The 25,907-nt window shown below is 48.3% G+C and overlaps 13 protein-coding genes across 13 annotated transcripts; 8 read left to right on the top strand and 5 right to left on the bottom strand.

The window, feature by feature from the left end:
* Positions 1-66: 66 nt before the first annotated feature.
* BHQ10_008784 (uncharacterized protein) lies at positions 67-1,656 on the bottom strand (the record flags this gene model as incomplete). Its single annotated transcript, XM_040881627.1, has 4 exons — positions 67-111; positions 165-1,397; positions 1,459-1,511; positions 1,578-1,656. 4 exons carry the CDS (start codon positions 1,654-1,656, stop codon positions 67-69), a joined length of 1,410 nt encoding a protein of 469 aa, XP_040737286.1.
* Positions 1,657-2,129: 473 nt separating this feature from the next.
* BHQ10_008783 (uncharacterized protein) lies at positions 2,130-3,329 on the top strand (the record flags this gene model as incomplete). Its single annotated transcript, XM_040881626.1, has 4 exons — positions 2,130-2,418; positions 2,481-3,011; positions 3,075-3,180; positions 3,230-3,329. The coding sequence occupies 4 exons, from the start codon at positions 2,130-2,132 to the stop codon at positions 3,327-3,329; spliced, it is 1,026 nt and encodes a 341-aa protein (XP_040737285.1).
* A 298-nt stretch (positions 3,330-3,627) lies between these two features.
* Positions 3,628-5,252, bottom strand: BHQ10_008782 (uncharacterized protein; the record flags this gene model as incomplete). The annotated part of the gene is made up of 5 exons (XM_040881625.1): positions 3,628-3,727; positions 3,787-4,332; positions 4,387-4,837; positions 4,896-5,121; positions 5,181-5,252. 5 exons carry the CDS (start codon positions 5,250-5,252, stop codon positions 3,628-3,630), a joined length of 1,395 nt encoding a protein of 464 aa, XP_040737284.1.
* Positions 5,253-5,582: 330 nt separating this feature from the next.
* Positions 5,583-6,534, top strand: BHQ10_008781 (uncharacterized protein; the record flags this gene model as incomplete). The annotated part of the gene is made up of 3 exons (XM_040881624.1): positions 5,583-6,100; positions 6,153-6,304; positions 6,353-6,534. The coding sequence occupies 3 exons, from the start codon at positions 5,583-5,585 to the stop codon at positions 6,532-6,534; spliced, it is 852 nt and encodes a 283-aa protein (XP_040737283.1).
* A 1,211-nt stretch (positions 6,535-7,745) lies between these two features.
* Positions 7,746-8,860, top strand: BHQ10_008780 (uncharacterized protein; the record flags this gene model as incomplete). Its single annotated transcript, XM_040881623.1, has 3 exons — positions 7,746-7,811; positions 7,871-8,572; positions 8,624-8,860. The coding sequence occupies 3 exons, from the start codon at positions 7,746-7,748 to the stop codon at positions 8,858-8,860; spliced, it is 1,005 nt and encodes a 334-aa protein (XP_040737282.1).
* A 464-nt stretch (positions 8,861-9,324) lies between these two features.
* On the top strand, positions 9,325-10,590 carry BHQ10_008779 (uncharacterized protein; the record flags this gene model as incomplete). Its single annotated transcript, XM_040881621.1, has 3 exons — positions 9,325-10,045; positions 10,107-10,335; positions 10,404-10,590. 3 exons carry the CDS (start codon positions 9,325-9,327, stop codon positions 10,588-10,590), a joined length of 1,137 nt encoding a protein of 378 aa, XP_040737281.1.
* A 417-nt stretch (positions 10,591-11,007) lies between these two features.
* Positions 11,008-11,819, bottom strand: BHQ10_008778 (uncharacterized protein; the record flags this gene model as incomplete). The annotated part of the gene is made up of 5 exons (XM_040881620.1): positions 11,008-11,068; positions 11,117-11,530; positions 11,593-11,651; positions 11,700-11,732; positions 11,787-11,819. 5 exons carry the CDS (start codon positions 11,817-11,819, stop codon positions 11,008-11,010), a joined length of 600 nt encoding a protein of 199 aa, XP_040737280.1.
* A 1,397-nt stretch (positions 11,820-13,216) lies between these two features.
* Positions 13,217-15,616, bottom strand: BHQ10_008777 (uncharacterized protein; the record flags this gene model as incomplete). Its single annotated transcript, XM_040881619.1, has 8 exons — positions 13,217-13,419; positions 13,465-13,962; positions 14,010-14,275; positions 14,322-14,448; positions 14,596-14,759; positions 14,805-15,104; positions 15,154-15,275; positions 15,323-15,616. The coding sequence occupies 8 exons, from the start codon at positions 15,614-15,616 to the stop codon at positions 13,217-13,219; spliced, it is 1,974 nt and encodes a 657-aa protein (XP_040737279.1).
* A 571-nt stretch (positions 15,617-16,187) lies between these two features.
* Positions 16,188-18,551, top strand: BHQ10_008776 (uncharacterized protein; the record flags this gene model as incomplete). Its single annotated transcript, XM_040881618.1, has 8 exons — positions 16,188-16,355; positions 16,406-16,459; positions 16,517-17,123; positions 17,173-17,372; positions 17,418-17,988; positions 18,037-18,180; positions 18,229-18,323; positions 18,372-18,551. The coding sequence occupies 8 exons, from the start codon at positions 16,188-16,190 to the stop codon at positions 18,549-18,551; spliced, it is 2,019 nt and encodes a 672-aa protein (XP_040737278.1).
* Positions 18,552-19,268: 717 nt separating this feature from the next.
* BHQ10_008775 (uncharacterized protein) lies at positions 19,269-20,414 on the top strand (the record flags this gene model as incomplete). The annotated part of the gene is made up of 3 exons (XM_040881617.1): positions 19,269-19,406; positions 19,467-19,566; positions 19,624-20,414. 3 exons carry the CDS (start codon positions 19,269-19,271, stop codon positions 20,412-20,414), a joined length of 1,029 nt encoding a protein of 342 aa, XP_040737277.1.
* Positions 20,415-20,973: 559 nt separating this feature from the next.
* BHQ10_008774 (uncharacterized protein) lies at positions 20,974-22,615 on the top strand (the record flags this gene model as incomplete). Its single annotated transcript, XM_040881616.1, has 4 exons — positions 20,974-21,093; positions 21,160-21,235; positions 21,287-21,346; positions 21,396-22,615. The coding sequence occupies 4 exons, from the start codon at positions 20,974-20,976 to the stop codon at positions 22,613-22,615; spliced, it is 1,476 nt and encodes a 491-aa protein (XP_040737276.1).
* A 213-nt stretch (positions 22,616-22,828) lies between these two features.
* BHQ10_008773 (uncharacterized protein) lies at positions 22,829-23,908 on the bottom strand (the record flags this gene model as incomplete). The annotated part of the gene is made up of 3 exons (XM_040881615.1): positions 22,829-23,318; positions 23,369-23,479; positions 23,535-23,908. The coding sequence occupies 3 exons, from the start codon at positions 23,906-23,908 to the stop codon at positions 22,829-22,831; spliced, it is 975 nt and encodes a 324-aa protein (XP_040737275.1).
* A 933-nt stretch (positions 23,909-24,841) lies between these two features.
* Positions 24,842-25,807, top strand: BHQ10_008772 (uncharacterized protein; the record flags this gene model as incomplete). The annotated part of the gene is made up of 1 exon (XM_040881614.1): positions 24,842-25,807. The coding sequence occupies one exon, from the start codon at positions 24,842-24,844 to the stop codon at positions 25,805-25,807; it is 966 nt and encodes a 321-aa protein (XP_040737274.1).
* Between the last annotated feature and the right edge of the window lie 100 nt (positions 25,808-25,907).

Here is a 25,907-nt window from a genome sequence, read left to right as displayed (position 1 = left end):
GGGAATATCAATTTTTATTCATAAAGCAAAGCATGGGCCGTTCGTGCATAATCTTCAGTGGTGATTTTACTTGTCTTTTGAGTCGTCGCCTTGTCTCGGCTCGAAGTTCAACTAATGAGAATATATTAGCAAGAAAAGTGTAACTTGGAGGATGAGGAACTTACAGTATTGCCGTTATAAAACTCATTTTGATCCCGCTCATTCCTCTGATCATGTATCGTTCGAATGTTAATGCCCCCATTGCTTCTCGTCCTCGTAGTTGACGGCGTTGTCGGTGCAGTCTGCTGACTATCTGAATTCGACGTGGTGGTTTTCGCTTGATTGGAAGTGTTCCCATATCCCAACAAACCCCCAACCATACCAGCGACACCGCCCACTACCCCAGAAACAAGACCATAACCTGACGATACAACCCTGCCTGGAAGACTATTCACCACACCTGTCGGAGCATAAGCTTCGATATACGACGGCACGGGAACCATGACAAGACTAGCCGTTGGTCCCAGCTCCAGCTCTTCTAAAGACCGCTCTTCCTCTGCGACAGAGATTGTCCGATTCGGAAGTGGAGTCAGGATATGTTTAAGATTATATGGCTCTGCGCCATCTGAGCGCTGGCTCTCAAGCCACGGACGAACATCTTTCCGTATCGTCGCCGACGGTGGAAAGCTATTGCGAACAGAACTTCCATCAAAGAGACGAATTTGAAGACGGTATTGTGATGGCTGTTTCTTTGCCCTTGCGCCCGCTAAAGAAGTGGCTGCGTCGGAATAGTTCTTTTCTACTGCAGCACTGTGCTTCCGCGCTTCTTGGTCCCTTTTGATTTGATTGCGGATTCGTTCTCGTTCCTTTTGCTGTTCCTTTTGCTCTCGTTGAAGCTTGGCTTGTAGTGCACTGCGCTCTTTCTCTTCTTGTAGAGCTTTCTTTTGCTCGGGAGTCTCGCGGGTCGCGGGCCGCTTGCCAGCTCGTATACTCTCTCTATTCAATGCTTCTGCATTTGCAGGGATTGGCTGCGATGTTGGTAGTTGGGAAACAGGAGATATTCGCACCGACTCTTCCTGCGGTTGAGGCGTTGGAACAATAGGTGCCTGCGCAGGCTCATGTATCGCTCCCGCGCTCTGTGATGGTGCTTGTGATTCAGCGTTATATGTCGTATCCGAAGAACTCACTGGGGGAGACAGTTCAACTGGCGCAGTATCTGTAGAAATCGCCGTTTTCAACCTTGTCTGAAAAGCATCCTTGGCTGTCCCCGCGACAAGATATTCCTGCAACGTTCCGTTTCTTATAACTATAACCGCCGGAAAGGTCTGAATAGGGCATATGGAAGTAAGAAATCCGGCTTCTTGGGTACCGGCTATGAGACGCAGAGTGACCGAGCTGTCTGATAGTAATTGACGTAGCTACCATATCATTAGCTATTGCGTCGAGCTGGCCTGTCATAATTTCTCAGAATAGAATTACCTCTTCACTATTAAAATATTCATCCTCCCATGTTGTGCTTTCTTCTTGATTATCTGTACATAAATCTCGAGTCAGTATGCAGATATGCAGTTTAAAGCTGGAGACGATCAATGACATACCACGGATGAAACAAACAACAGGCTTCGCTTCGCGCATAGCAGTGGCAATGCCACTCTGTAGGTCGCCTTGGTAGAACATCGTTATCGCATATTCTTTGTCTGTACGGAGTAATAATGTTGAGAGCTTAGCAGTTGATTGATAAAGGTGGTTGCATGTGATTGATGGATGATGTTTGCGATGTGGAGCAACTAACCTTTCTAATCGATCTGTCCGGGGTCGGCATGTCGGTAGTTCTGAAGAACTTGCTTGACAACAAGACCAAACACAACATATTGAATGCATTTTGACATGCTGAAAATTAGATTAAATAGAAAAACTAATCGACTTAGTAACGAGGAGTCCTTTTGCGTGTAGTTTTCCCTCGTGAACAATATATTCTACGACACTTCTGATTGGTTCAAGAGAGCTTTACTTCACGTGAACGTTAAAGCGGCGACGAGCGGAACAGCAGCTCTGCCGCATGTTCGAACATTTCTCATTCGCAAACATCAATCAATCAATTGCCCATCCAACACATTAGTCCCCACGCAACCGGGACAAAAGCCAAAGAAATGAGGCCTTTACTCAGCAGCCTATCGAGGGCCACATCATTTCCAAAAACCCCATTGCAAAAGGGCCTCCAACAGCAACAACAAAGTCAAATATTCGACTCTGTATGTCTACGATGCCGCCGTCAACAGCTACAATTGCACCAGCGACAGCAGCAGCGCAATTTCAATGCGGGCAGTAGACGACTACACCAGCAACCCGCCGACGACCCGCAATGGGTATCGCCCATTGACCGACCTTCTCAAATCGTGCGTGTCGGTCGTCGACACGGTCCCGGCTTGATCCTTTTAGGTATTCCCTCCCTTCTTCCATATCTATAAACACAAAGACCGTTCACTTACGACAATGCATAGCACTCATCCCCATAACAGCATTCGTCCTCGGAACCTGGCAAGTCCAAAGACTCGACTGGAAAACCAAACTGATTGCAAAATTCGAAGATCGACTCGTCAAACCTCCTCTGCCTCTACCACCACGCATTGATCCAGAAGTAATCCCCGACTTCGACTATCGACGCATCGTGGCTACCGGCGAGTACCGGCACGACCAAGAAATGCTAATCGGTCCACGTATGTACGAAGGCGAAGAAGGGTATGTCGTCATTACACCTCTACAAAGGACAACAGAGCCAGGAAGAAGCGGAAGCGAGAATACAGTCCTCGTCAATCGAGGATGGATATCCAAAAAATTCAAAGATCAGAAAGATCGGCCGGAGGGACTGCCGCAAGGCGAAGTTGTTGTTGAAGGGTTGATAAGAGATCCAGTGAAAAAGAACTATTTCACGCCGGATAATCGGCCGGATAAGGGAGAGTTTTATTTTCCGGATATCGAGCAGATGGCGCAGTTGACTGGAAGTCAGCCTGTGCTTATTGAGGAGACTATGGGTGCGTATCTTACCTTCCGTTTGCTACGATGCTATAGTGAAGGAGGTAACTGATTACTTGTAGTACCCGATTTGATTGAGTCGTTGAATCGGACGGCGAATGGTGTGCCGATTGGTCGGCCGGCGCAGGTGAATTTGAGGAATAATCATCTTCAGTATATATTTACTTGGTATGTTTCTATTCCAAATGAATTTATTGCGGCTAACGGATTTGTATAGGTACGGTCTGTCCGTGTCAACAGCAATCATGCTTTGGATGGTTGTTCGTAAGCGCCCCAATGAAGCGTTGCGACGAGTTCGCCAGAGCAAGAATATGTAGATCATCTCCTAGAGGGCGTACTCGGTGTATGATATGCTTGTATAATACATATTGTTCTCTTGTCAGATTACCGTGCCTGTCAGTAGGATTTGTGCAAACCAGCTCTATGTGGTGGACTTTGAGCTTCTAATCCTGCGCAGTTCGACTTGTCGACCCCTTTAGATTTTAGAAGCGCAAGCAATCCAAAAGCTCGAACGTCTGCTGTAGTGCGGACCTTGGCATTTTGGATCTTAAAGGGCACATCCGACTGCCCATCAAAGATTCTTTGGAGGTACTCATTCTCAACTGCAGCGAAAAATCAAGGCGGCAGACCCAGTCGAATATCCTGCAAAAGCTCCTTCGGCAAATGTTTCTGCGCTAATGAGAACACCGTATTCGTACTATTAACGTGACGCTGTCTACACATACAATCAATATCACCAACAGCTTCAAAAAGGGGGAGGGGTAATAAACATACCGACGCATCAAAGCCACAACATCACTTTCGTCAATAGTCTTCCTCCCCGCATGCCTAGAATACGCCGCGAGATCCTCACTAGCCTGCTCAAAGAACCATTCTGAAGCCTGCTCAATTGCAGCTAGCGTCTCCTTGTTGATTTTGGCTTTACTGCCAGCTCCTGTTCGCGCGAAACGGGTTGCTAATCTTTTTACGACGCCTGTAGGTAGCAATGGGACTGGGATGCCGTGTCTTGAGAGCTTCTTCTGTTTTCGCGTTCGCTTAGATGGTTCGTCGCGAAGGCCGCCGCCGACAACACCAGCCCCAGCTTCGGCGGTCCCTGTGGTGCCGGCTTCGGATATTTGATCTGGGATATTGACCTCAAAGCCAGTGAAACCATCTGCTGCGTCATCATCTGAGGATGGATATGGAATTTCGCCTTGATCGGTTTGAAGCATGAAATCATCTTCATCATTTGGTAAGGCGTCATCGAGATCTGCTGCTGGAGCAACAGGACTCGGAAAATTGAACTCCAGATTAAACCGGCCCAGGTCCGCAGTTTCGCCACTATTTTACATGTCATTAGCGATATAAGAGGAACAAGTATGTTTTTAAGCTTACCCTGCGTCAAAAGCAGCTTCATCCAGCTGCGTCTGCTCCATATCCTCATCATCGGCCCCTTGAACAAGACCAGTAATATCTCCCGCCTCTGAAAATGCATCAAGTCGCGTGAGATCGCCGAAATTCTCACTCATCCTGACATCGCCAAAACTCATTCTTTCTAGCCGTTGTCGATCTTTGTCACTTATAGCTCGTCGCGGATATTCTACAGAGCGTTGTGTGATATCGTCTTCATCGAATTGCAGAGAAAGTCGTGGCGGAGGCATATCAGGACTGCCATCGCTACTCGTTCCGCTGTCAGCGCGAAGGGGGAGTGAAAGACGCGGACGTTCTGGCAGCGGTTCTCGGTCAAGGTATACTGTTTCATCTTCTATCTCCGACGAACTCTCCGGAGTCGGGCTTCGCTCTTCTTGGGGAGAAGATTGAATTGGTTTCGAGATTGGCGCGAGTGCTATTAGACATACAGTTTAGTAACGGTCTTTCGCTAAAAGGTCTGGAGGTCGTCGTACTTCGACCAAGATTGCGCAAGATATCAAAAGCTGTTTCGCGTTGCGGACCGCGTGTACTCCTTCTCCGATCTCGACCGGGCGTATTCGCAGTACGGCGCTGCATTGCACGAAGCCCGAATGGTGTCAATGGCGCGCGAGGAGTCCGCCGATTTGCCGAGCGGAGGGCGGAGGGAGTTAAAGTTGTGTATCGAGGGGTCATAGGTTGTATGTCTAGAGCTGTTGGTATCTATATCAAATCATTTAGATATATCCCCTGGTATTTTGTGGAGCACTGTTCAAGCTTACTGTCTGAGTTGTTGAATCATCATTGTTTGTTGACGTCCGCTTTGGACGACCGCGGGGTCTTGGAGTCGACATTGTGCTGATTTTTAGGACCGGACATATATCTACATATGCAAGGCTCTTTCAATCGCGAAGTCAGTCTATCATTGATCAAGAATCTTTGTCGAATTTAAACAGAAGAAATTGATGCAAAAGAGAGCTTCAAATCAACGCGATTCAAAGTCGCGTGGAGCTCCCGCTGGCCGATAATGCGCTTATCCGAAAGTGGTTAGTCTTATCGATAAGATAGATGACTAAGCCTGTATGCAACAAAAATAAAATTTCCAGAGCTTGCAACGACAGAAACAGCGACACAGCATATACCAGAATTACCACTAGTATACAATGTCCGGACCCTCAAAAAACATGGTAGAGACACAAACCCCCAAACCCGCTTCGTCCATAAATGACCAAGAAAAGAAGCGAAAGCGAGAAGATGGCGACAAAACAGCTCAGAATGGCAAGAAGCAGAAAGGCTGGAACAAAGATAAAAGGTTCAACAAGAATAACAAAGACAAGAATGGAGGCAGCAAAGGCAGCAAATCAACAAATAAAACACCCCAACAACCGGACAGAGAAGAAGCAGTCGAGGAATCAATCAGCAAAATGAACGAGCAAATCCTAGCAGATCATTTCATGCAAAAGGCCAAGGCGCATAACAAGGATCTGACGGCCGTGGAATTGAGTGATATGAGTGTGCCGGTGCAGGCGTTTCAAGATACGACGTCATTTGAGCAAGTGCGGAAATTGGCTCAATTGCCAGACTTCTTAAAAGCGTACAGTCCGGAGAAGGGTGCGAGGCTGGGAAGTGCGTCGGAGGACAAAGGGAGTCCGCATACTCTTGTGATAGCTTCGGCGGGACTGCGAGCGGCTGATTTAGTTCGGTGAGTTTGTACTTTCCAGTCAAGTTTCCTCATAGCTAATGATATGATACAGTGCACTACGATCATTCCAAAACAAAGACGCCGCCGTCGCAAAACTGTTCGCCAAGCACATCAAAATAGAAGAAGCGAAACAATTTCTAGAAAGATCTCGAGTCAGCATCGGGGTCGGTACTCCTCAGCGCATAATTGATTTGCTAGAGTCGGGTATGCAACATCCCCTGAAATCTTGCATAACTAGCTAACGAATGTCAGGTACACTCAAAACCGAGAAACTCGAACGCATCGTCATTGACGGCTCACATATCGATCAAAAGAAACGCGGCATATTCGACATGAAGGAGGTCTACGCTCCTTTGCTTAAGCTTTTGACGAGGGAAGAGTTCAAAGAACGCTATGGATCCAAGGATAAAGATCTGAAAATACTTGTATACTAGCTTACTCTAAGTCCGTATGTCTCAGATCGACGATCGGAATCGGAAATAGTATCACTGGGTAATCCAACAGAACATTCTAGTGCCGTAAATGAACTCAAAACAGCTCATCGCTCTACCAGGCTGATTAGGGGTAGTTGTCACACCGCATGCAGATGGCCGTGATTCGAGATCCAGGATCCAGACTGTCGGGCACCACCATGCAAAGTCCAACTTTTGGTGCGGGGAGAAAGTTGACGAGTCATTTCTGTCTTGCTGTACTGAGTAATTATTTCCGAGATAACGCGGCCGCCAACAGGGCAGATCCGTTATCACTTGCTAAAGCCTGATGCGTATGTTCCTGCTATGTCATAGGTTAGAAATTGAAAGAACCGGGGAAAACAGACCGGGAAGATCGAAACCCAATGCAACGTGTGTTGAGGCTTTGTTGTTTGACCAATAGGATGGAAATCAACACTTATGTATGATGTTGCTTTTTCTCCTGGCATCGATTTCACGATATTCCTTTGCGGGCGTCGTTGACTTGATAATTCTTTGTTCACCGCCAGCCGTAGAAAGACTTGCAATCAATCAAAGAAAGAACGTGGGAGATCGGCTCGGTGGGAGACTAGTCGATAGTCAGCTTCTTCAGTCGATCTTCACGGAGACTCTGTATTGGATACACGTAATATTACAGGGGTTCCGGGAGGAGTCTCCCCGGAAGAGACTATCACCTGTAAGCACCTTAGCTCAAGTCCATTCAGCTGCCATCATTGGCTACTGTATCCCATAGTGGAGCGACATGGCCCTTTCTCTCGGGACGGGCTATCGGCGGTACGCGCGATTACATACCCCATTGACTGTACCTTGAAGCTTACCCAACTCGCCGTCACGGTGGTCTCTGCACGATTGACTGTCGTACACAGTGCACTGAATGCGCTGTTTGTGTCTGGAGCTTGAGCTGCAGTTTCGGCTGCTTAGTTCGTTGAATTACCTCTACTTCTTAAATCTGGCACTACATCGTCACATCGGCGAGAAAGACGTTGTTGATACGAATACTCCGTCCCCGCAGCTCCATGCGCCCGCCAACAACACCCAACTCGACACAGTCACGATTGAGAAGCTCTAGGCACGAGGATATAGTCGTTACTTCCAATTATACACAGTCTTTTATATCAATATATATTCTCAATAGTTGAAGTCTCAAATACTCCGAAGGACGAGCAACAGACGATATGGCGAACATCGACGACGAAACCATAGGCCGAACAGCCAACCAAGAAGGCGACTTACAAATCGATGTACGTCTCAATTCCCAGCACCACAGCATTTTCTTAAGCTACTAATAACTGGCATACAGAGCGATAATAGTGACATCGTCGACGGAGCCTCCACATTCGACGACCGCACGACAATCGTCTCCTCCATAAAAAACTACAAATACGAAAATGGCCGGCGATATCACTCCTTCCGCGACGGCGAATACTTACTACCCAACGACGAGCGGGAACAGGAGCGTCTCGATCTACTACATCACACGTTTCGACTGTTACTCAATGGGGAATTGTACAGAGCACCCGTGAACAATCCCGTGCGAACGCTGGATTTCGGTACGGGGACGGGTGCATGGGCGATTGATTTCGCAGAGGAGAACCCGCGGACAGAGGTATTAGGCACAGACCTGAGTCCCATCCAACCATCATGGTTCCCGTCAAACTGTCGCTTTGAAGTCGACGATGTCGAGTCTGAATGGTTATATGGCTACCAATCCTTCGACTACATCCACGGCCGCGGCATGACAGGCTCAATTCGAGACTGGCGTAAACTATTCACTCAGGCCTTTGATAACCTGCGTCCCGGTGGATGGCTAGAGATTCAGGAATACGAAATCGAGATTTCGTCGGATGATGGGTCGCATTTGAAGGCGAAGAATTTTGTGTTGTGGAAGGATAAGTTGAATGAGGCGAGTCAATTGTTTGGGAAGCCGTTCAGTGATTATTCGTTGCATAAGCAGAGTATGGAGCAGGCTGGGTTTATTGATGTGTCTGAAGATACATACAAGGTACGCCCTCTTTTAGTTCCTTGTCCGTATGTGTCTAACTGACGACGATAGGTCCCAATCGGCCCCTGGCCCAAAGACAAACGCATGAAAGAAATCGGCAAAGTGCAACAATTCCAGATGTTCGAAGCGGTSGAGCCATATTCTCTGGCCGTCTTTACGCGAGTCCTCAAATGGAGCAACGAAGATACACGCGAATTGATCGATAAAGTCAGAGCAGAGATTTGCGATCCGCAGTACCATATTTATTCGCTGTTTAGTTTTGTGTATGGACGGAAACCGGAGGTTTAATTTTTACTATCTGCATATATTATATACATATCGCTGGGAGGTATGCTGCTTTTCCGCTACGTTATTGAGTTCGTGCATATTCTTCATCTCCTTCTACCCGGGTATATGCATATAGGATGATGGCATGTGACTGGTTGGTTGCTGTACTTGGGTTGCATTGTATATAAAGCTAAATCGAGCAAAGAAGTGATTCTGAACATTTAACTCTCTATTAATCGATATTGATGATTATCCACTGCATCCCGGCATCCACACCGCCCAGATCGCGGAGATAAGTCCACATTTCCCATTGGTTCCAGCTCCCCACCAACTCCACCTCTCCCAATGGCAGAAAAAAATAATTAAATGCTTATCGACTTTCCTCACCAAACCACCACATTTCCAGTCGCTCCTCTTGCCGACAGAATCTTTTCTAAAGGATTTTTGAAATGAATCTCAAACAGAAAGAAGCATCTACCAGGAAAATGAACGAGAAAAAACGCAAGCGCGAAGAAGTCGGCGGCAGCAGCGCTCCGGGAGAAGATCAACAGAAACCGAAACGAGTGAAGAACAAGGAAAAATACTTACCCAAGGGCAATAAAGGGCGCAAGCGTGCTGCGGCGCAGTTGATGAATGGCGCGAATGCGATTCCGGTGCAGGAACGGATTCGCGAGAGTCCTGAAGGTGCTGAGGGTGCTACTGCCCCAGCAGCTCCTGCGGAAGGAAGCAAGCCTGCTGGCGAGGACTTTTACGTGATTGACACGACGCCCATGAACGCCGCTGAAGTCGCCGAAAAGAAGAAATCAAAGGGCCAGAGCAAGCGTGAACGTCAAGTCGCAAAGGAAGCGGAGCATCAAAATACCGAATCGCTAGCAGACAAAGAAGCGCGAAAGGAGAAGAAGAAAGAAGCACACGAACTAAGGAATAGAAATGACAAGAAAAAGGCCGAGAGGATAGAGGAGAAGAAAGAGAAGAAGCAAAAGAAGAAGGAGAAAGAAGACGAGACTTCGTCGTCGGAGTCTGATTCAGACTCGGATTCGGATTCAGATTCCAGTAGCAGTTCGGGGTCAGAGAGTGAGATTGAGGTTAAGAAGCCTGCCCCCAAAGCTGCCGAGAAGAAATCCGAGAAGAAAGAGAAACCCGCTGCTAAGGAAGCGAAGCAAGAGGAACAAGCTACCAACAAAAATCGCTTCATCGTTTTCGTCGGTATGTACCCTCCCTCCCTCCTTCTTGCCCATACACTTTTGAGATTAACGTGGTTCGATAGGAAACCTCCCCTACACCGCAACAGCAGAAAGCGTGACAGCCCACTTCTCCAAAATCGCACCCAAATCTGTGCGCGTCGCAACCGATAAGAAGGAGGGCAATAAATGCCGCGGTTTCGGCTTCGTCGAATTCGAGGCCTTTGATCGCATGCAGACCTGTCTTAAGCTGTATCATCACTCATCGTTTGATGATGGGAAGAGTCCTGCTCGGAAGATAAACGTTGAGCTTACGTGCGTTTCATGACCCCCAAAATTTACTTAGACATATAGAGAGGAATGCTGACGGTTGATGATGGCAGTGCCGGCGGAGGCGGAAAATCAGCAACGCGTCGCACAAAATTGAAAGAAAAGAATGCAAAGTTGGCCGAAGAGCGAGCCAAGAACGCGCAGGAAGAGAAGAAGAAGAAGGGTGGGAAGGACTCGAAAGAAGAAGGGGGAGGGGAGTACTCGGGTATTCATCCCAGTCGGTTGAATCAGATGCGATAATATCGTTTCCTATATCTTAGGTTTAAGGGTTTTTTTCGTTATTGTTGCATTTCCTTTTTCTATCTTCCTAATGTATATGAGTAAGCGATGCTAGTTGATGAACAAAAGTCAATTCCTTTCTAATGGACATGTGGAAGCTTGGAGTAGAGTACAATTCGATCGAGGGGTGCAAGATCTTCGAATATAGAAGAAGTCTCTATGTATCCAAAGAAAATGAAAATGAGATTTCAGACAAACAAAAGCAAACGCCGCGCACAATCAATCAATCGAGATAAGTCATTCAATTGGCAGAACCGGTATATGTATTCACAGTTGTCAAATCAAAATGGTAAAACGTAAACAAAAGCGATGGGGATATAAATTAGCATATACGTAGTAGGATAGGACAAAAATCAAGTAGATATGATAAGAAAAAGATTACAGAATAGTGCATCGTTTTGCCTTGTTCTTGGGTTGAGGGCGAGGATTGAGGACGGCTCTGTTTACGTTAGTATGAAGAGAAACATACAAGCGGAGGACGACGTACCGAATAGCTTCATCAAACACACTCTTCAAATTTCTCTGCGTCAAAGCCGAACACTCCAAATACTTATGCGCCCTAATCTCCTTGGCCACCGCAAGCGCCTGCTCATACGATACGGGCTCCATTTTCTTCGCCCGCAGCGCCTCAGCGGTAGCTCTGTCTTCTCTCAAATCCAGCTTCGTGCCCACGAGGATGATGGGTACTCCAGGTGCATGGTGCTCGATTTCGGGGTACCATTTGGCTTTCACATTGTCGAAGGAGGGCGGAGAGACGATGGAGAAGCAGATGAGGAAGACGTCGGTTTGAGGGTAGGATAAGGGGCGGAGACGGTCGTAGTCTTCTTGACCAGCTGTGTCCCAGAGTCCGAGGCTGATGGGCCGGCCGTCGACCATGACGCTAGCGGAGTAGTTGTCAAACCTGTTCGTCGTCAGTATACAGTATGCAGTATGTTGGCGAAGAGACAAATGGGGAAAACTGACACGGTGGGAATGTATTCGCCGGGGAAGGCATTGGTGGTGTATGATATCAAAAGACATGTCTGCGCTCGTCAATACTTCGTTTCGTGGTTATAGCTTGTCGCACTAACCTTGCCGACAGCACCGTCACCGGTCACCACACACTGTCCGATTAGCTAGTCGTTCCTGAAGCCATGTTTTGTGACCAGACTATGTACCTTCAATGATTGAGTCGCAGGCCCAGACGCCATTCTGCTTATGATTCGGAGAATTCAATCCTTATCTGGACGCGTAGACGGGGTTGTTGAGTTGAGTTTATTCGGCGAGGAGGAAAGGGGGAGGGGTATCTAGACAGAACATCAGCCATACAATCCATTTCGTTATGCAAGATCCGACGAGAGAAATAGAAAATAGTATATAACGGTTAGGGAGAGTGTCTCACCTCGATAGCAGCAACTTATGACTGACAATCAACAAACAAGCGGGGGAATCAGGGACTCGTTATGGAATGGATTGATCCAATAGAGAGGAATTGCCGTAGAATGCAGCAAGAATTAGAGAATAAAAATTAAACAAAGTCGACAGTCCAGCACAGTGTCAGAGAGGATGCAGCAATAGAATGACTGACGACGCATTGGAGATAGCAATGAGCGGTCGAGTGAAGAGGTTAGTTGCGTTAGTTGGGGAGGTCAGTAAAGGAAGCTAAGTTCGGAGTGGATTAGTGTAACTCGACTGAAGCCTTCAGGCGGGGAGACCCTGATTCTCTACTCCCTCTTACTCTACTCTTACACTACTTCGAGACAAATTAAATGTTTTCATATTTGACTATGCTATGCGACGTTGTACAATCAGATCGCAGATCCGATGCATGCTTTGATCGCTACTACATTGCAACCCAGATTCAACAAGGTACTTACATCTAACAGGACAATTACAGAACCAACCACAACATCCAGCCCAAGCGACGAGTCAGCCTTGATGACTGCTGATAATCGATCAATGCCTCAGATCCTGCCCCCTGAGGAGGTTCGTCTGATCGTGTCATCGGGCCGTATCACCATATCATACGGTACTAGCACGATTACGTATCTACAAACTAGTATACACTCTCAATGTTGAGTCTTAGAAAATACAAAGCAGTGAAATTATTTATACATTTCCAAGAATAGCTCGCGCAAACTGCAACAAATTGTGGCTACCATTGGAGCAGCTAGTCCAGCCTGTCACATTGCAGAAGGCGCAGAGAGCGTGGTGAGTGGATGGCCGATTATGCACGAGCCGGAACTTTCTACTAAATACTCGACGTACTAGTAGTTGTCTGGCTTATCCACTCACTGCTTGGTAAGTTAGTAATCTATTTGAATTAGTAGAGATAGCAAGCCCATCTTCATTGCATTGACGGTGAGTATTTGTTACAGACTAGAAGTGTATCGCGTCAGATCCCGTCCGGCATGCGGGATGTGAGCCATCTCTCCGGTTTCCGTACCAGTCACATCTGTAACTATACTGATACATATCACATTCTGACATGTTGATAAATCACTTTCTATGTATGAAGTATATACGGCGTGAGTCATCCATCATATGTACAAATTGAAACAGCATAGATCAAAAACAAAAGTCGGGTATCTTTGCTACAGGCAAAAAATCATAGAACAGGCGGCGCAATAATAGAATCAGGCACACCGTCAAAAACCCAATTCAGCGAATCGAAAAAGTCCGAAAAGCTGGCTTCGCTCATAAACGCGTTGTCCTCAAAGTTGGTGGGCAGCATCCACGATGCATTGTTTAGGGTATGATCCGGTTGCGGGCCTGGAACGCCGGTTGTGGTTTGTGGTTGGGTTATGTTTCCTTCTATCGTTAGTTATTACCGAAGAAGAGAGGGATAAGAAATACCTTGTGAGTCGTCAGGGGCTTTTTGTTGTCGAAATCGTCGTCGCCAGCGCCATACTGTGTCGTATACATGGCTCATACTCATTCGACTTCGGATCCCGAGATGGAGCGCATCGTCGCCTGAACTACCTGCGTTCCACATTTGAGAAATGACGTTCGCCAAGCGAACGGGTCGGTCATTGTCGACGACGCTGATCCTGCGGATCGATGAGATTGCGCCGTTGAACAAGAATTTGCCATGGTCAATGTCGATTTGTCGCGCAAATGAGCTTTTGAGCAATTTCATCAAGGCGAACGCAGCCGAGACGATCATTTGGAGGATGTAGTTGGTGGCATGGATGAGCAGGTTTCCAGGAGATGTTTCGAGTTCGAGCACCCGTCCGAGGAAGGATGTGGTTGCAAGAAATAAATTCGTGAGATCGTCGCTTCGGGCATTTTGGCTCAAGAACACAAAGTATCGAAGATGCAAATTTGCCGCTCGCAAGTGTATCAAGTTGATTTCTTCGATTATCAGTCGTGTGCGAGTCGAACATGAGAAATAGACTTACGTGAAAGGTCATCACCGAAATCCAATTCCATCTCTTTCAATTCGTTCTCTAAAATTCCGACAAGAAGCAATTTGTCCATGCTCAGGAATTCCGACGGCTCTGGTCGGCCGTTGTATAGGCTTCTGGTCACTCGGTCGCAGAACTTTTCAATCCGCAATCTGACCTTGAGTTCATCCGGCAGCCGGTAATCAGCTGCTCTGAGAGAGGCGGGCTCCAAAGCCCAGTCGTAGATGGTGCTCGGCGGTTGGCCATATCCAGTGGCGACGCTGGAAGGTTAGTATACTACTTCAAACTTCGGGACTCAAAGCTTACTTTTGTGCAACGAGGTTACAGAGAACCCACGTCTGTAGACGATCCTTTAGCTCCTCTCCCCTGACCTCCATTCGAAACGTAGTAAACTCCTCTGGCTGCACCGGACGATGCAAACCCAGCTGCATAGCTAGGTTCATCATCAGCCCGCTCAGCATAAAAGTCTGATCACTTTTCTGACTTGTAGTCGGTAGCGGCCATGTACAAAGCAAACACAAAGCCTTGACGACGTGATAGTTTTGCGGGACATTGCTGATATTAGCCCACAGCAACCTACTAAAAGGGGCGGAGAGCGAGACCAGCAATCCAGACTCGTATGGGCAGCGTCGGCTGGACACGCAAATGACTGTCCATGCCAGAACATCGGAGCAACTGCGACATTCTTCAGGATCTTTTGTTGGATCAAGCAACGGAAGGAAGGGGTGGTAGAATTTAAAGTATCTATGGTTGTCAGCGTCGATCTCGTGCCAGCGGAGAATCACTTACTGGTCAAAAAGCCGATCGACACGCTGCTTCGACAGCGAAATATCCTCGAGAACCCATGCATTGGCGCTGTGGGACATGGGACTGTCCGTGGGAACCAAGGACCGCCTCAACGGGGATGGCTGATGCTCAACCGAGACAGATGCTCGTGACGAAGTAGGCGGAGAATGAGCATCATAATAGACTTCCCCAGAAGAATGGTTCATCTCGTGACCGTCGCCATCAACCAAGCCTTCGGCGCGCTCGCCGGTGGCTAGTCGACGACGAAGGTCGGCAATCTCTCTTTCCATCTCTGCATTGCGACTGTAACTATTAGACGACGACGAGATAACAATGTTGAGACCAAACTTACCGTCTTTTTGAAATACGCTTAAACGACTGCTCTACCTTGCAGTCGATATTCAACCTCTTACATCGCGAACAGGGCGAGCGGGCTGACGTCGATGCCGGGACTTGGACGATATCGCATCGAAGCTAATGCACGTCAGGGATATGTTACATATGATGTACACAACAACTACCTTCTGCTGCTTGCACTCGTTACAGGCCCTCCGGTTCCCGCCTCTTCGCTTTTTCATTGGCTGAGCCTTGTCGGCGTCCAGCCCCTGAGGAGCGCCAGGGCCAGGGATAGGCCCAGGACCAGATAAGAGAGATCCTAATACCGGGCCGTTGGATCTGGCGGCGGTGGTTCGCAGGGCAGAGGCATCGGGGACAGGCGGGGAAACCATCGGCATAGGGCCAGTGACACCAACGACACCACTGAGAGTGCGTCTAAATTCAGGGTTCAATATGGACGGGCCCCCATAGCTGGTCATTTTGACTCTCGTTTGCACGGTGGTTCTCTTGTTTTAAAGAAGCAAATCGGCTGTTTCTGGGACAAAGAGGTGAGAGAACTCCGGCAATCGGCAGAAAACTTTGCGACGAAGCCGGCGGTTTGTGCTGAGTCAGCGGGTAGCACGTGTTGCTATTGGCCGGGACGTAATTAAGCATAGCATTACCAGCATCAACTAGCCAGGCACATGTATACATTGTGTACATATCATATCACAGAGTTTCCATAGTCTCAACATGGTTGATTTCTATGATTTGAGTTACATCCTCGTATGTCTAGCATCACTATCTCCTAGCATACACAGTCCTGCCCAACGTTACCACATAGTCAGCTACGTGGTCACTGTCTTACACCAAGGCACGTGATTGGTCCCTTCCGTCGGGGCAAGCGCGGGTGTGGCTGTGACCCCGAGGAAGAAGGCACAGCGGTGGAGCTTCTGATTGAACGACGTCAGTAGCCACATCTTGTCTTTTCTTTTATCGTTCCTGCCTGCTTCTTAGTTCTTACACATCATCTTCTCGCAGAGCATGCTCCCTGTACACTAGACACCCACCATGGCCGAATCACTCTCCCCCTCTGCCTCATTCTCCGCGCGCCCCTCGTCGCAGGACGGTGTCATCGCCTCAGCTTCCAACTCGGGCTTGGCCGACCTCAATTCGCCCAGCGACTCCGCCCCCAATGACCAGACAAAAGAGCGTATTGAGACTATTCTGCAGTCAGAGGTGCGCGCTATACTGTGCCATTGTATTTGACAACAAGCTAATCAGTCCAGATCGGTGTCACCACACTCCTTGCTCGTTTAAAACAAAGCATTGCTTCGGCGCGGGTTCGTACGCTGGCCCCCTTTTCACCAATCTCATGCTTATATACCTGCCCAATATAGGATTTCTCTACTTTCCTCAAAAAACGATCAGTATTAGAAGATGAGCACGCCCAAGGCCTGAAAAAACTCTCCCGTCAAACCCAAGAAGCAGCGCATAAGCCCGACACGCGCCAGGGAACGTACCGCCTCGCTCAAGATGAAATCACCAGAATCCACGACCAAATGGCCGACCATGGCCTGCAATTCGCCGTCTCGCTATACCAAATGTCCGTCGACCTGTCTGAACTCTCTGAAAATATCGAAAAAAGCCGCAAACAGTGGAAGGCAAGCGGGCTTGCCGCGGAAAAGAAAGTAACCGATGCGGAAACTCTTGTGGAGAAGGCCAAGGCAAAATATGACACTTTGGCTGAACAGTATGATCGGGTCAAGACTGGCGACAAACAGGGAGGAAAGTTTGGTTTGAAAGGGCACAAATCGGCCATACAGCAGGAAGAGGAGCTTAGTCGCAAAGTACAGAATGCGGATGCCGATTATCAGGCCAAGGTTCAGGCTGCGCAGTCAGCGCGCAAAGAATTGTTGGCGTCGCATCGTCCTCAAACTATTCACCAGTTGCGACAGCTTATTTTTGAGTGTGATTCAGGGGTTACTCTTCAGCTTCAGAAATACGGTATGTGAGCAGTACCTTTTTTAAAATAATATACTAATGAAACATATAGCTGCATTCAACGAGAGGCATTTGCTCGGAAAAGGTCTTTGTGTTAGTCCGTTGAAAAATGCGCCATCTGATGGACCGAAGAGCTTKCGCGAGGTTGTTCATGAGATCGACAGCACCAAAGACTTTAATCAGCATATTTTGACTCATGAAGGAAGTTCCGGGGCTGTCAAGGCCCCAGAAGTGCAATATCATCGTCATGCTGTAAGTTTGCCGTCCCAAACTCATAGAGCGAAACTGACCTGCCAGACTCTTGGGGGGCCTTTACCTGGAACCTCATCCGCTCCTGCATCCCAGCCCAGCACATTCAACACGCGGCAAAACGCTCAACCTTCGTTACCTGTGCCCCAGCAATCCTCGGCACCGCCAGCTTCACAGCCAGCTGCACCACCTACACTAGACACTCCTGCGCAACTACCACCTTTGACCATCATGAACCCTGATAGCCTCGAGTCGCCTTCTCAATTTCAAAGCTACTCGGGCTCCGCACCTCCGAATCAACCTCCCGCTCACCAAACTTTGCCACCGGCTTCTGCGCCTGCTCCTTACCCGTCTAGTCCGTCAAAGGCGTTCCACCAGACTTCGTCCAATGCTCCGATGATGCAGCCACCAAACGGCTTCTTGAACAACCTTCCCCCTGTCAGGCCAGTTTTTGGTTTGACTCTGGAAGATTTGTTCCACAGAGATGGGACAGCAGTCCCGGTAATTGTCTATCAATGCATTCAGGCAGTTGAGATGTTCGGTCTGGATATGGAGGGTATTTACCGACAGTCGGGAAGCGCCAACCATATCAATCATATGAAAGCATTGTTTGACAACGGTATGCTCAGAAATCTCGGAGTTTGATTCAATACTAACGTGCCTAAAGACTCCTCCAAGGTCGATTTTACCAATCCGGAAAGCTTCTTCCACGATGTAAATAGTGTCGCAGGTCTGCTGAAGCAATTTTTCCGAGAACTCCCGGATCCTTTGTTCACGCGACAATTCTATAATGATTTTATTAATGCTGCTCGTGAGTGATACTGTATTCGTCTACAGAAAGCCACTAAACTGTTCAAAGGAATCGAAAATGATACCCAACGACGCGATTCTTTACATGCCATTATCAACGGCCTGCCTGATCCCAACTATGCGACATTACGCGCTTTGGTTCTGGTAAGTCACTGCTTGTGTGCTTGATTTACAGTACTGACGGTTGTATAGCATTTGAACCGGGTCCAGGAACACGCAAGCAATAACCGTATGACGGCTGGCAACATTGCCATTTGCTTTGGACCGACCCTTATGGGCGCTTCAGGGGCCAGTCTCATTGACTCTGGCTGGCAAAACCGTGTCATTGAGACTGTCTTACTGAACACTTTCCAGATCTTTGACGATGATTGATTTGTACGGCACACAAGTTTGGAAAATTACTACCTTACATTTCTCAGCATTCCCGGATAGCTCTCTATGCGTGTAGTGTGCTATTCCCTTTCATTCTGCATGTGAATATTTTCCATATCATTTGGCTTTTCCTTGAAATTTGCATTTGTCTAGTCCGTCAGGCACGATGACAATTCAAAAGATGCATGTTTTCTGCTTTGATTAAGTATTGCCATGTTGTATCATCTGTTTGATTTGCCTATACGTATTTATCAAGAAATATTACTTAGCCTGAAGTTAGCCCAAGACATAAGCTGTAGGACGACTCAACCGCCGCCAAGCTTCTTGCTGGACGCCACGGGCGAGGCTCTGTCGGCCTATGGAAAGGCTAAAATTAACCTTTTTCGCCCCTAGCCTTGGGCTCGAGACATTCAAGTTTCAACTACGCAGTACCATGATCTTCCCCTTTTCTTTTTCCATGTACATATAAATCTTCAGCACCACAATCTGCAATGAGACTCTCGACCCACTGGCCCACAATCTACTTTGTAGTCCTCTTCTTCGCCAGACCAGTCTACATGGGCCGCCTATCACAAATGAAAAAGACCATGGGGTCCATCCCAGTACCTGTGGATGATAACCCTGTACGCATCCCTCCACTAGATCTATATATTTAATGATTTTCTAATGTATATTTTTTTGGTGGGGAAGTGGGCAGCAATGTTCATAGACCCATTAATGGTCGAGTTTCGAGCAAACATGACCGAAGTCCCGCAATACAGTCTCGACTCGAAACCGGACTGGGTTCCGGGGGGATGGGATATGAAGAAAGTCATGGATATGACGATTGAGGAGTGGATGAATTTGACTGAGAAGGTACTTCAACCTTTTTGGTCGATTGTTGAGTGAAGACGATGAGCTGACCTGGCTAAAAAGCAACAAGATGTCCTGCGTGCGGGCCTCGAAGCGCATTGCGGCACGGAGTTTAAGAATGAGGTTATTGGTGATATGGCTGCACGGTCTGAGCCGGATGCTCGTACGCCCCCTTCATATAGTCCTTTATACGCGTAGAGGGGTTAATTGATAATGCTAGCTACCGAACCACCAACCACCGCCCCGAATTTTTTGTCTGTCCTGCGCCGCTACGCAGACCAAGGAGACTGGGGCTTCGTGTTTTACCGCACCACCTACGCCCAGGACGAGGAGACATGGTCCCTGATCAAACACAGACTCAACGCCCTGATTGAATCTACATTTGACTACTACAGTAACATAGACGGCGTAAATGAAGCGAGACAGCGCTGGAAATTACTCTGGGTCGAAGATGGTGACACATTCAGCAGCATGCCACCTGAGAAGCTAGCGGCGCATTACCGAGAGACAGTAGAAAAGTTGCCGGCGAATTATCAGCATTCCATGCTCTTTGCGATCGACGATGCGTCTGCGCGGTCGATTTTGTTGGCGGATTCTATTGACCCAAAGAAAGTGCACAAACGTCCGAGGTTGGGGGATGTGATTCCTTTCGTTGTTGCGATGGATTATGGCTTGGGGTTGGACGACGCAGAAGAAGAGGAGGCGGAGGAAGAGGACGCCATTGATGAAGATGATCTACAGAATTGGCATGGCCCGTTCAGGGCACACCCCGGCTCGATAGTAGACGGAATATATACCACCGTGGCCTCGCAGTCTATGGAAATGTATGAATTCGCGTACGCAGCGCATGGGAATGATGATGTCTGGTGGGATTCGTATGGTGGTGTATGGACTCTTGATGACGAGGGACGGTACGCAGAGAGACTATTTGAGAGCGCGGCGCAGTTGAGGGTGGAGTATCGAGAGAAGAAGAAGAAGAAGAATAAGGGAGCGACAGCTGAAGAATTGTGATAGATGATAGAGGGTAAAATAGTGTTAGGGTTAACTAGGGTTCATATATCGGATGAAGGAACACATTGGACCGCGGGCTAGGCCTTGATAGGGCAATAGATGGAGAAGTCGATGTGCCTAGGTGGCAACGTGCAAACTGGACCCGCGGGCTCCGCTAGCGCGCTCGGAGTGAAGAGCATATCGGAAGCCGCGTGCAGCGAATAGTAGGCTGATACAATTTTTATATTAAAAATCCGAGGAAGTCAAGGAGAAAAAGTACTTCACTGCGGAGTACATTTCGTTGGCATCTTATCTTTTTCTCCGGCTTTACTATGCGCTACGCAGAGATTTACCCACTTAGCACGATTACACTGCATTTATAATTTAGAGCTTCTGGCACAGTATCTCTTCGTGTTACTTCACGAATCGAGACTGGTTGCATTCATTCTTGGATTGGACCATTTGAGCCATCACAACCTCGATAAATCATCTGGTCTTTTCCAAAACCCTCATTGAAGACATGAAGTAATTTCTCCAACTTCGAACCAACCCAGGATCCAATCGGAAATAAGTACGGAACATGAAGGTCAAACTTCCAGACATATTCTCACCAACCCATACCCTATGGAGATGGGGACTGAAATGGCGATCCAGTAATTGGTTTACTGTGTTTGTGGTCACATTTGCCGTATTTACTGATGTACGTTCTCTCCAGGATATCTAGTCACACAAAAATCAGTATAAGACTAAAACATCGAATGAGTAGATCTTTTTGTACGGTGTCATTGTACCCGTTATCCCCTTTGCGTTGGAGTATAGGGCCAATGTTGGCGTTGATCGAGGTGAGTATTCTTACGTCTGACAAGATCGAATGGTGCTAATTTGATATATAGTTCAGTATTGGGTCTCGGTGCTACTGGCTGTGTATGGCGCAGGCTTACTAGTCTTTTCTCGTACGTCTCCTACCCCAAAAATGAAGGTATAAAAAGCTAACCGAGACAGCAATATGCGGCTGGTTCTCCGACACAATCTCCATGCGCCGCCTACCCCTACTACTCGGTCTAGCAGCTCTTCTGGGCGCAACGATCATGCTCAACGTCGCCACCAGCGTGGCCGTCTTCGTCATCGGCCGCTTGCTGCAGGGTATCAGTGCAGCGGTCGTCTGGGTTGTGGGCCTTGCGCTGCTCGCTGACACAGTACCCCGGGAAATGTTGGCTCAGTACATGGGATACGTGAGTCTGGGCATGACCTCTGGATTCATGCTAGGCCCGTTGTTGGGTGGTGTGTTGTATGAGAGGACGGGGTATAATGGTGTTTGGGCGCTGTGTTATGCGTTTATTGGCTTAGATTTTGTGTTGCGGATTGTGCTTGTTGAGAAGAAGGATCTGCCATCTTCAGATGAAGGTGTTCCAGCTGAGGACGTACAGGCCGAATCATCTGAATTTCAGCCTGAGACGAAAGAGTCTTCAACCGGGAATACCACTCATCCAACCGAAGAGTCGACACCATCACAACCTACCCCTGAGACCAAGACCTGGACACAGAAACTCCCCGCGGTCTTCACCCTCCTCGCATCCCGGCGTCTCCTCGCCGCTTTGTTTGCAAGCGTCGTCCAAGCCGCTCTAGTCGCCTCCTTCGACTCCATTCTCCCCCTCTTTGTCAACGAGACCTTCTCATGGGGCTCTCTACAGTCCGGCATCCTTTACCTAACAATCGTCATCCCCACCCTCATGTCCCCCCTCGTCGGGTACCTAGGCGACAAACACGGCGGTCGCTGGTTCGCCGCAGTCGGCTACCTGCTAGCCTGTCCATTGTTCGTCCTCTTACGCCTCGTAACCCACAACTCCATCCGCCAAAAGGTTTTGCTTATCGTCTTGATGGTCTTCATCGGCTTCGCGATGACGCTCAGTTTCCCCGTCATCATGGCCGAAATCACACACATAGTAGCCGCAAAGGAGCAATCACGACCCAAGGGATCATTCGGGAAGGGTGGAGCATATGCGCAGGCTTATGGATTGTTTAATATGGCGTTTGCTCTCGGAACGCTTGTAGGACCGATTTGGGCTGGGCTGATCAAGCAGAATTATGGATGGGGGACGGCGACGTGGACGTTGGGGCTGTTGAGTGGTGTGACGACGGTGCCGTGTTTGATTTGGGTTGATGGGAGTATAAGGAAGAGAAGGAATAAAAGGGCTGATCTGGTAAGAGAGCTGACTTCTTAAGTGCCTATGTAGGTAGGTAGATGGTTGACAGATCGATGTATATATATGTATAGGCAGTCGCCGCTCAATGACCTCTTCTCTCAATTACATATTACAGTGTAGAAATCTTGGAAGTAATGGTATGATACATATCCGTAATATACATATAAACTCTAATAAGCACACTCCGAGAAGGGAATTTTACCACACCGCAGCTCTACCAGTCAGGCAGAGTTACGACCTCCCCATCATCTTATCCTGCATAGCCATCACCCTGTCCTTCAACGACATCCCCGTCGCAAAAAACGGACTATCCAAATCCTCCATTGTCGTCGGCTTCGCAAACCCCCAAATCTCCCAGTCCTTATCCCTACCCGCTAGCTTCACTTTCTGAATAACCACATACTCCGTACAGGTTTGCACTTTCGGTAGGCCGTACATGGATTTTACGACATTCTCTGTTTCATCCTTGGTACTCTTGAAGGAGGTCTGTTCGCTTTTGATGCGCAGCACGATTTGCCGGATTGCACTATCCGGCATTTCGGGCATGAGGGTTGCGCGGTCGGAGAGGACACGGACGCCCGTCCAGAAGGTGGAAGGGTCGCGGATGTATCTTTCCAGTTTCCAGGAGATGTTTTCCTTGGGGTTGCGTTTTCGAATGCGTTTTATGAGGTCATTGGCTAGGCCCGGGGAGCATTTCGCGCGGAGCATTCGTTCGTTGCCTCTGTATATCGTCAGTCCAGTAACATTTTCGAAGAAGAACAGTAAACTTACTTGGCAAACTCTGTGTACATCAAATCATGAAGCCCCTTTCCAATCTTTTTACGGTCTTTCAATAGAAGCGATGCACGAGGGTTGCATTGCCATTTACAAAAGTAAACCGTACTACAACAAAGCCGTCAGCAATTGACCTGTAGCCCGCAAGAGAGGTACAACTTACGAAAAAGCAGACGTGAACCAACTCTTCAACCATACCCACTCAAAAAGCAATCGCTCTCTAGGATGTTTGAAGAAATTAGGCATATCCTTGCCCTCCGGCCTTATAAAAGTCCCCGGCAAAATGCCAAAGTCTGTCGGTATCTTGTCAGGATCAATATTTCGCATTTGGGTCCGAAAGCTGTGTTGAGGCGGCATTTTGGGCGCAAGCATTTCTGCGGACATCATTCCGCCTTTTGCTGCGGTGGGTTTGGATTGGGAGAATGCCCGACATTGTGATTGTCTGTTGGTGATGAGTGTTGAAGATCCGTAGATGGGGATTGAGCGAGGTGTGTGTCGAGGGAGGATGGTGGCTCTTATTCCGAGCGAGTGTGCCATTTCGGCGGTCGATTAAATCGTGCAGTCCTCCGGAGAGACTGTCACGAAGTCATATGAGCATTTGTTTTGTGCTGGCCAGGAATAAAAATGTTGTTCCTGTTTCGCGGGCTTTGTTCCTCTCCGGGCAGAATAGGCGCACGTGATACACCGCCTTATGCGCTGCCAATCATCGTTGCCGCTTCTTGAATACTTGAAACTATTCTATAGTTTGAGCAATAATTTGATATTGAACACACTCTCTAAATCAAAGGCGAGCAGTAGTATCAACCCGCTTCATAACGTTCTCATGACTAGCAAATCTTACGGCCCATACAAATGGCGGCTCATTGTCGTTGTTCTCTCAGCAGCTACGTAGAAAACATGCCGAGGCCTGTTACCATTCACATTCAATTAAATGCCACCATGACTCGTCTAACGTTGTATTCTCAATCGTAAAGACGGAATATCTTGTACATTCAGCGCAACTATATGCTCATTCTACTTCTCAAACCATACTCTTGAGACTCCTCCGATAAACACCTTATCTGCCCGCATTCCAAAACTAAAGAATCTCTCCTTATCGCGTGTGTTTACGCATTTGCAAGTTACAACTACAACCCACCTGTACAACGTGTACCTCTCCGCCGATCCGAGGCACACAAAGACGAAGTCTCTCCTTTTCGATATCGAACTACGAATATCGCGAATAATCTACGGCAGCGTATGCCGTAAAAAGAAAGACTGGCTTCCACCGGCCGCGATGCCGCAGACCTCCGTCTCAGCTCGCCACCTACATCGACGCCGGTAGGAACACGGCAGAAAAGGAAGCAGCAACAGAAAGAAGGATTAATACAGTCGCAAGGTACACCACGAAGGTCATTAGCACCAACTGCTTTCCACTCATTGAAGGCGACAAATGTCCTACCGCATGGTTATTTTACTGCCTCCGCACTAATGAAGAGCCTTGGCGGGACGATATTTCCTCCAGCGACAACACCAGCAACTCAAGAAGACATTGACTACGACGACGAAGACGAGGATTCCCCCGCGTCAACTATCGTGCCGTCCTCGCCTGTGAGATCGCGTCGGAACTCGCTGATGAGCAATGGAGGCACCACACAAGAAGCAGACGACGTTTCTACCAGCAGCGGAGATAATATCGGCGCCAGCGTCGCCTACGGAGAGTACATCGACAGAGACAACAGAGACGGGATTCTTGACACCGACGCAAATACCAACGGGCTACGTTCCCGGCTCCAGAGCTATACAAGCCACATGAGAAGTCTGCCCACTCATCCAGAAACATCTCGCGGAAACCCTCAACCAACGGTTCCTGGAATTAGCGGAGTTCATAACCACCGAAAAAACCATCAAAGCAATCCAAACTCTCACGCAACAACCCCAACAGCGCGAGGAGAACAGCAACAACAACAAGGACGTGAGCATCGACTCCGGGAAAAAGCGGAAACAAAGCCGAGCCGTTCTCTACAATTTCCTTTTGGTGCTTCTCGAACGCCTCGAATGGAGGACCGCACACCGGCACCAACAGCAACAGCACCAACAGAAACGTCATTGACAACGCCAACAGTCTCTGCATCAAAACTACACCCGCGCGTTGCGGTCATACTTGGAGTGGATCGGAAATGGTACCTACCGTTAGTCGTGTGTCGAGCGATGAGTGTTGGGCCTGCGCTGTGGTGGGGATTGAGGTGCGCGTTTACGTTTCTTGCGGAGTTGCTGCGTATACGCCCCGGCAGTATGTGGAGGGAAGGCTGGGTTGCGATTGTGGTTAGTAGTGCGGCGGCCGATTGGGATGTGGAGAGGAGGTTTCGCGTAACGGAGGTTGCGCTGGCGATTATGTGGGTGTGTATCCCCTTTTTCTTTCATGGCAAGGTTGGTTATATGGCTGACTGTGGATGATAGTGCTGTGCATCAGCATATCTATCCTATTTCTTCATGGACTGCATGATGTCCMGGTGGTACGCCMCCCCCCCCCCCCGGTGGTACGCCCCCCCCCCCC

This window comes from Talaromyces amestolkiae (assembly GCF_001896365.1).
Source record: "Talaromyces amestolkiae strain CIB chromosome Unknown scaffold21.1, whole genome shotgun sequence".
Classification (NCBI taxonomy): Eukaryota; Fungi; Ascomycota; class Eurotiomycetes; order Eurotiales; family Trichocomaceae; genus Talaromyces; species Talaromyces amestolkiae.
The sequence above is the reverse complement of the archived record's forward strand: the minus strand, read 5'-3'. Positions and strand labels throughout refer to the sequence as shown.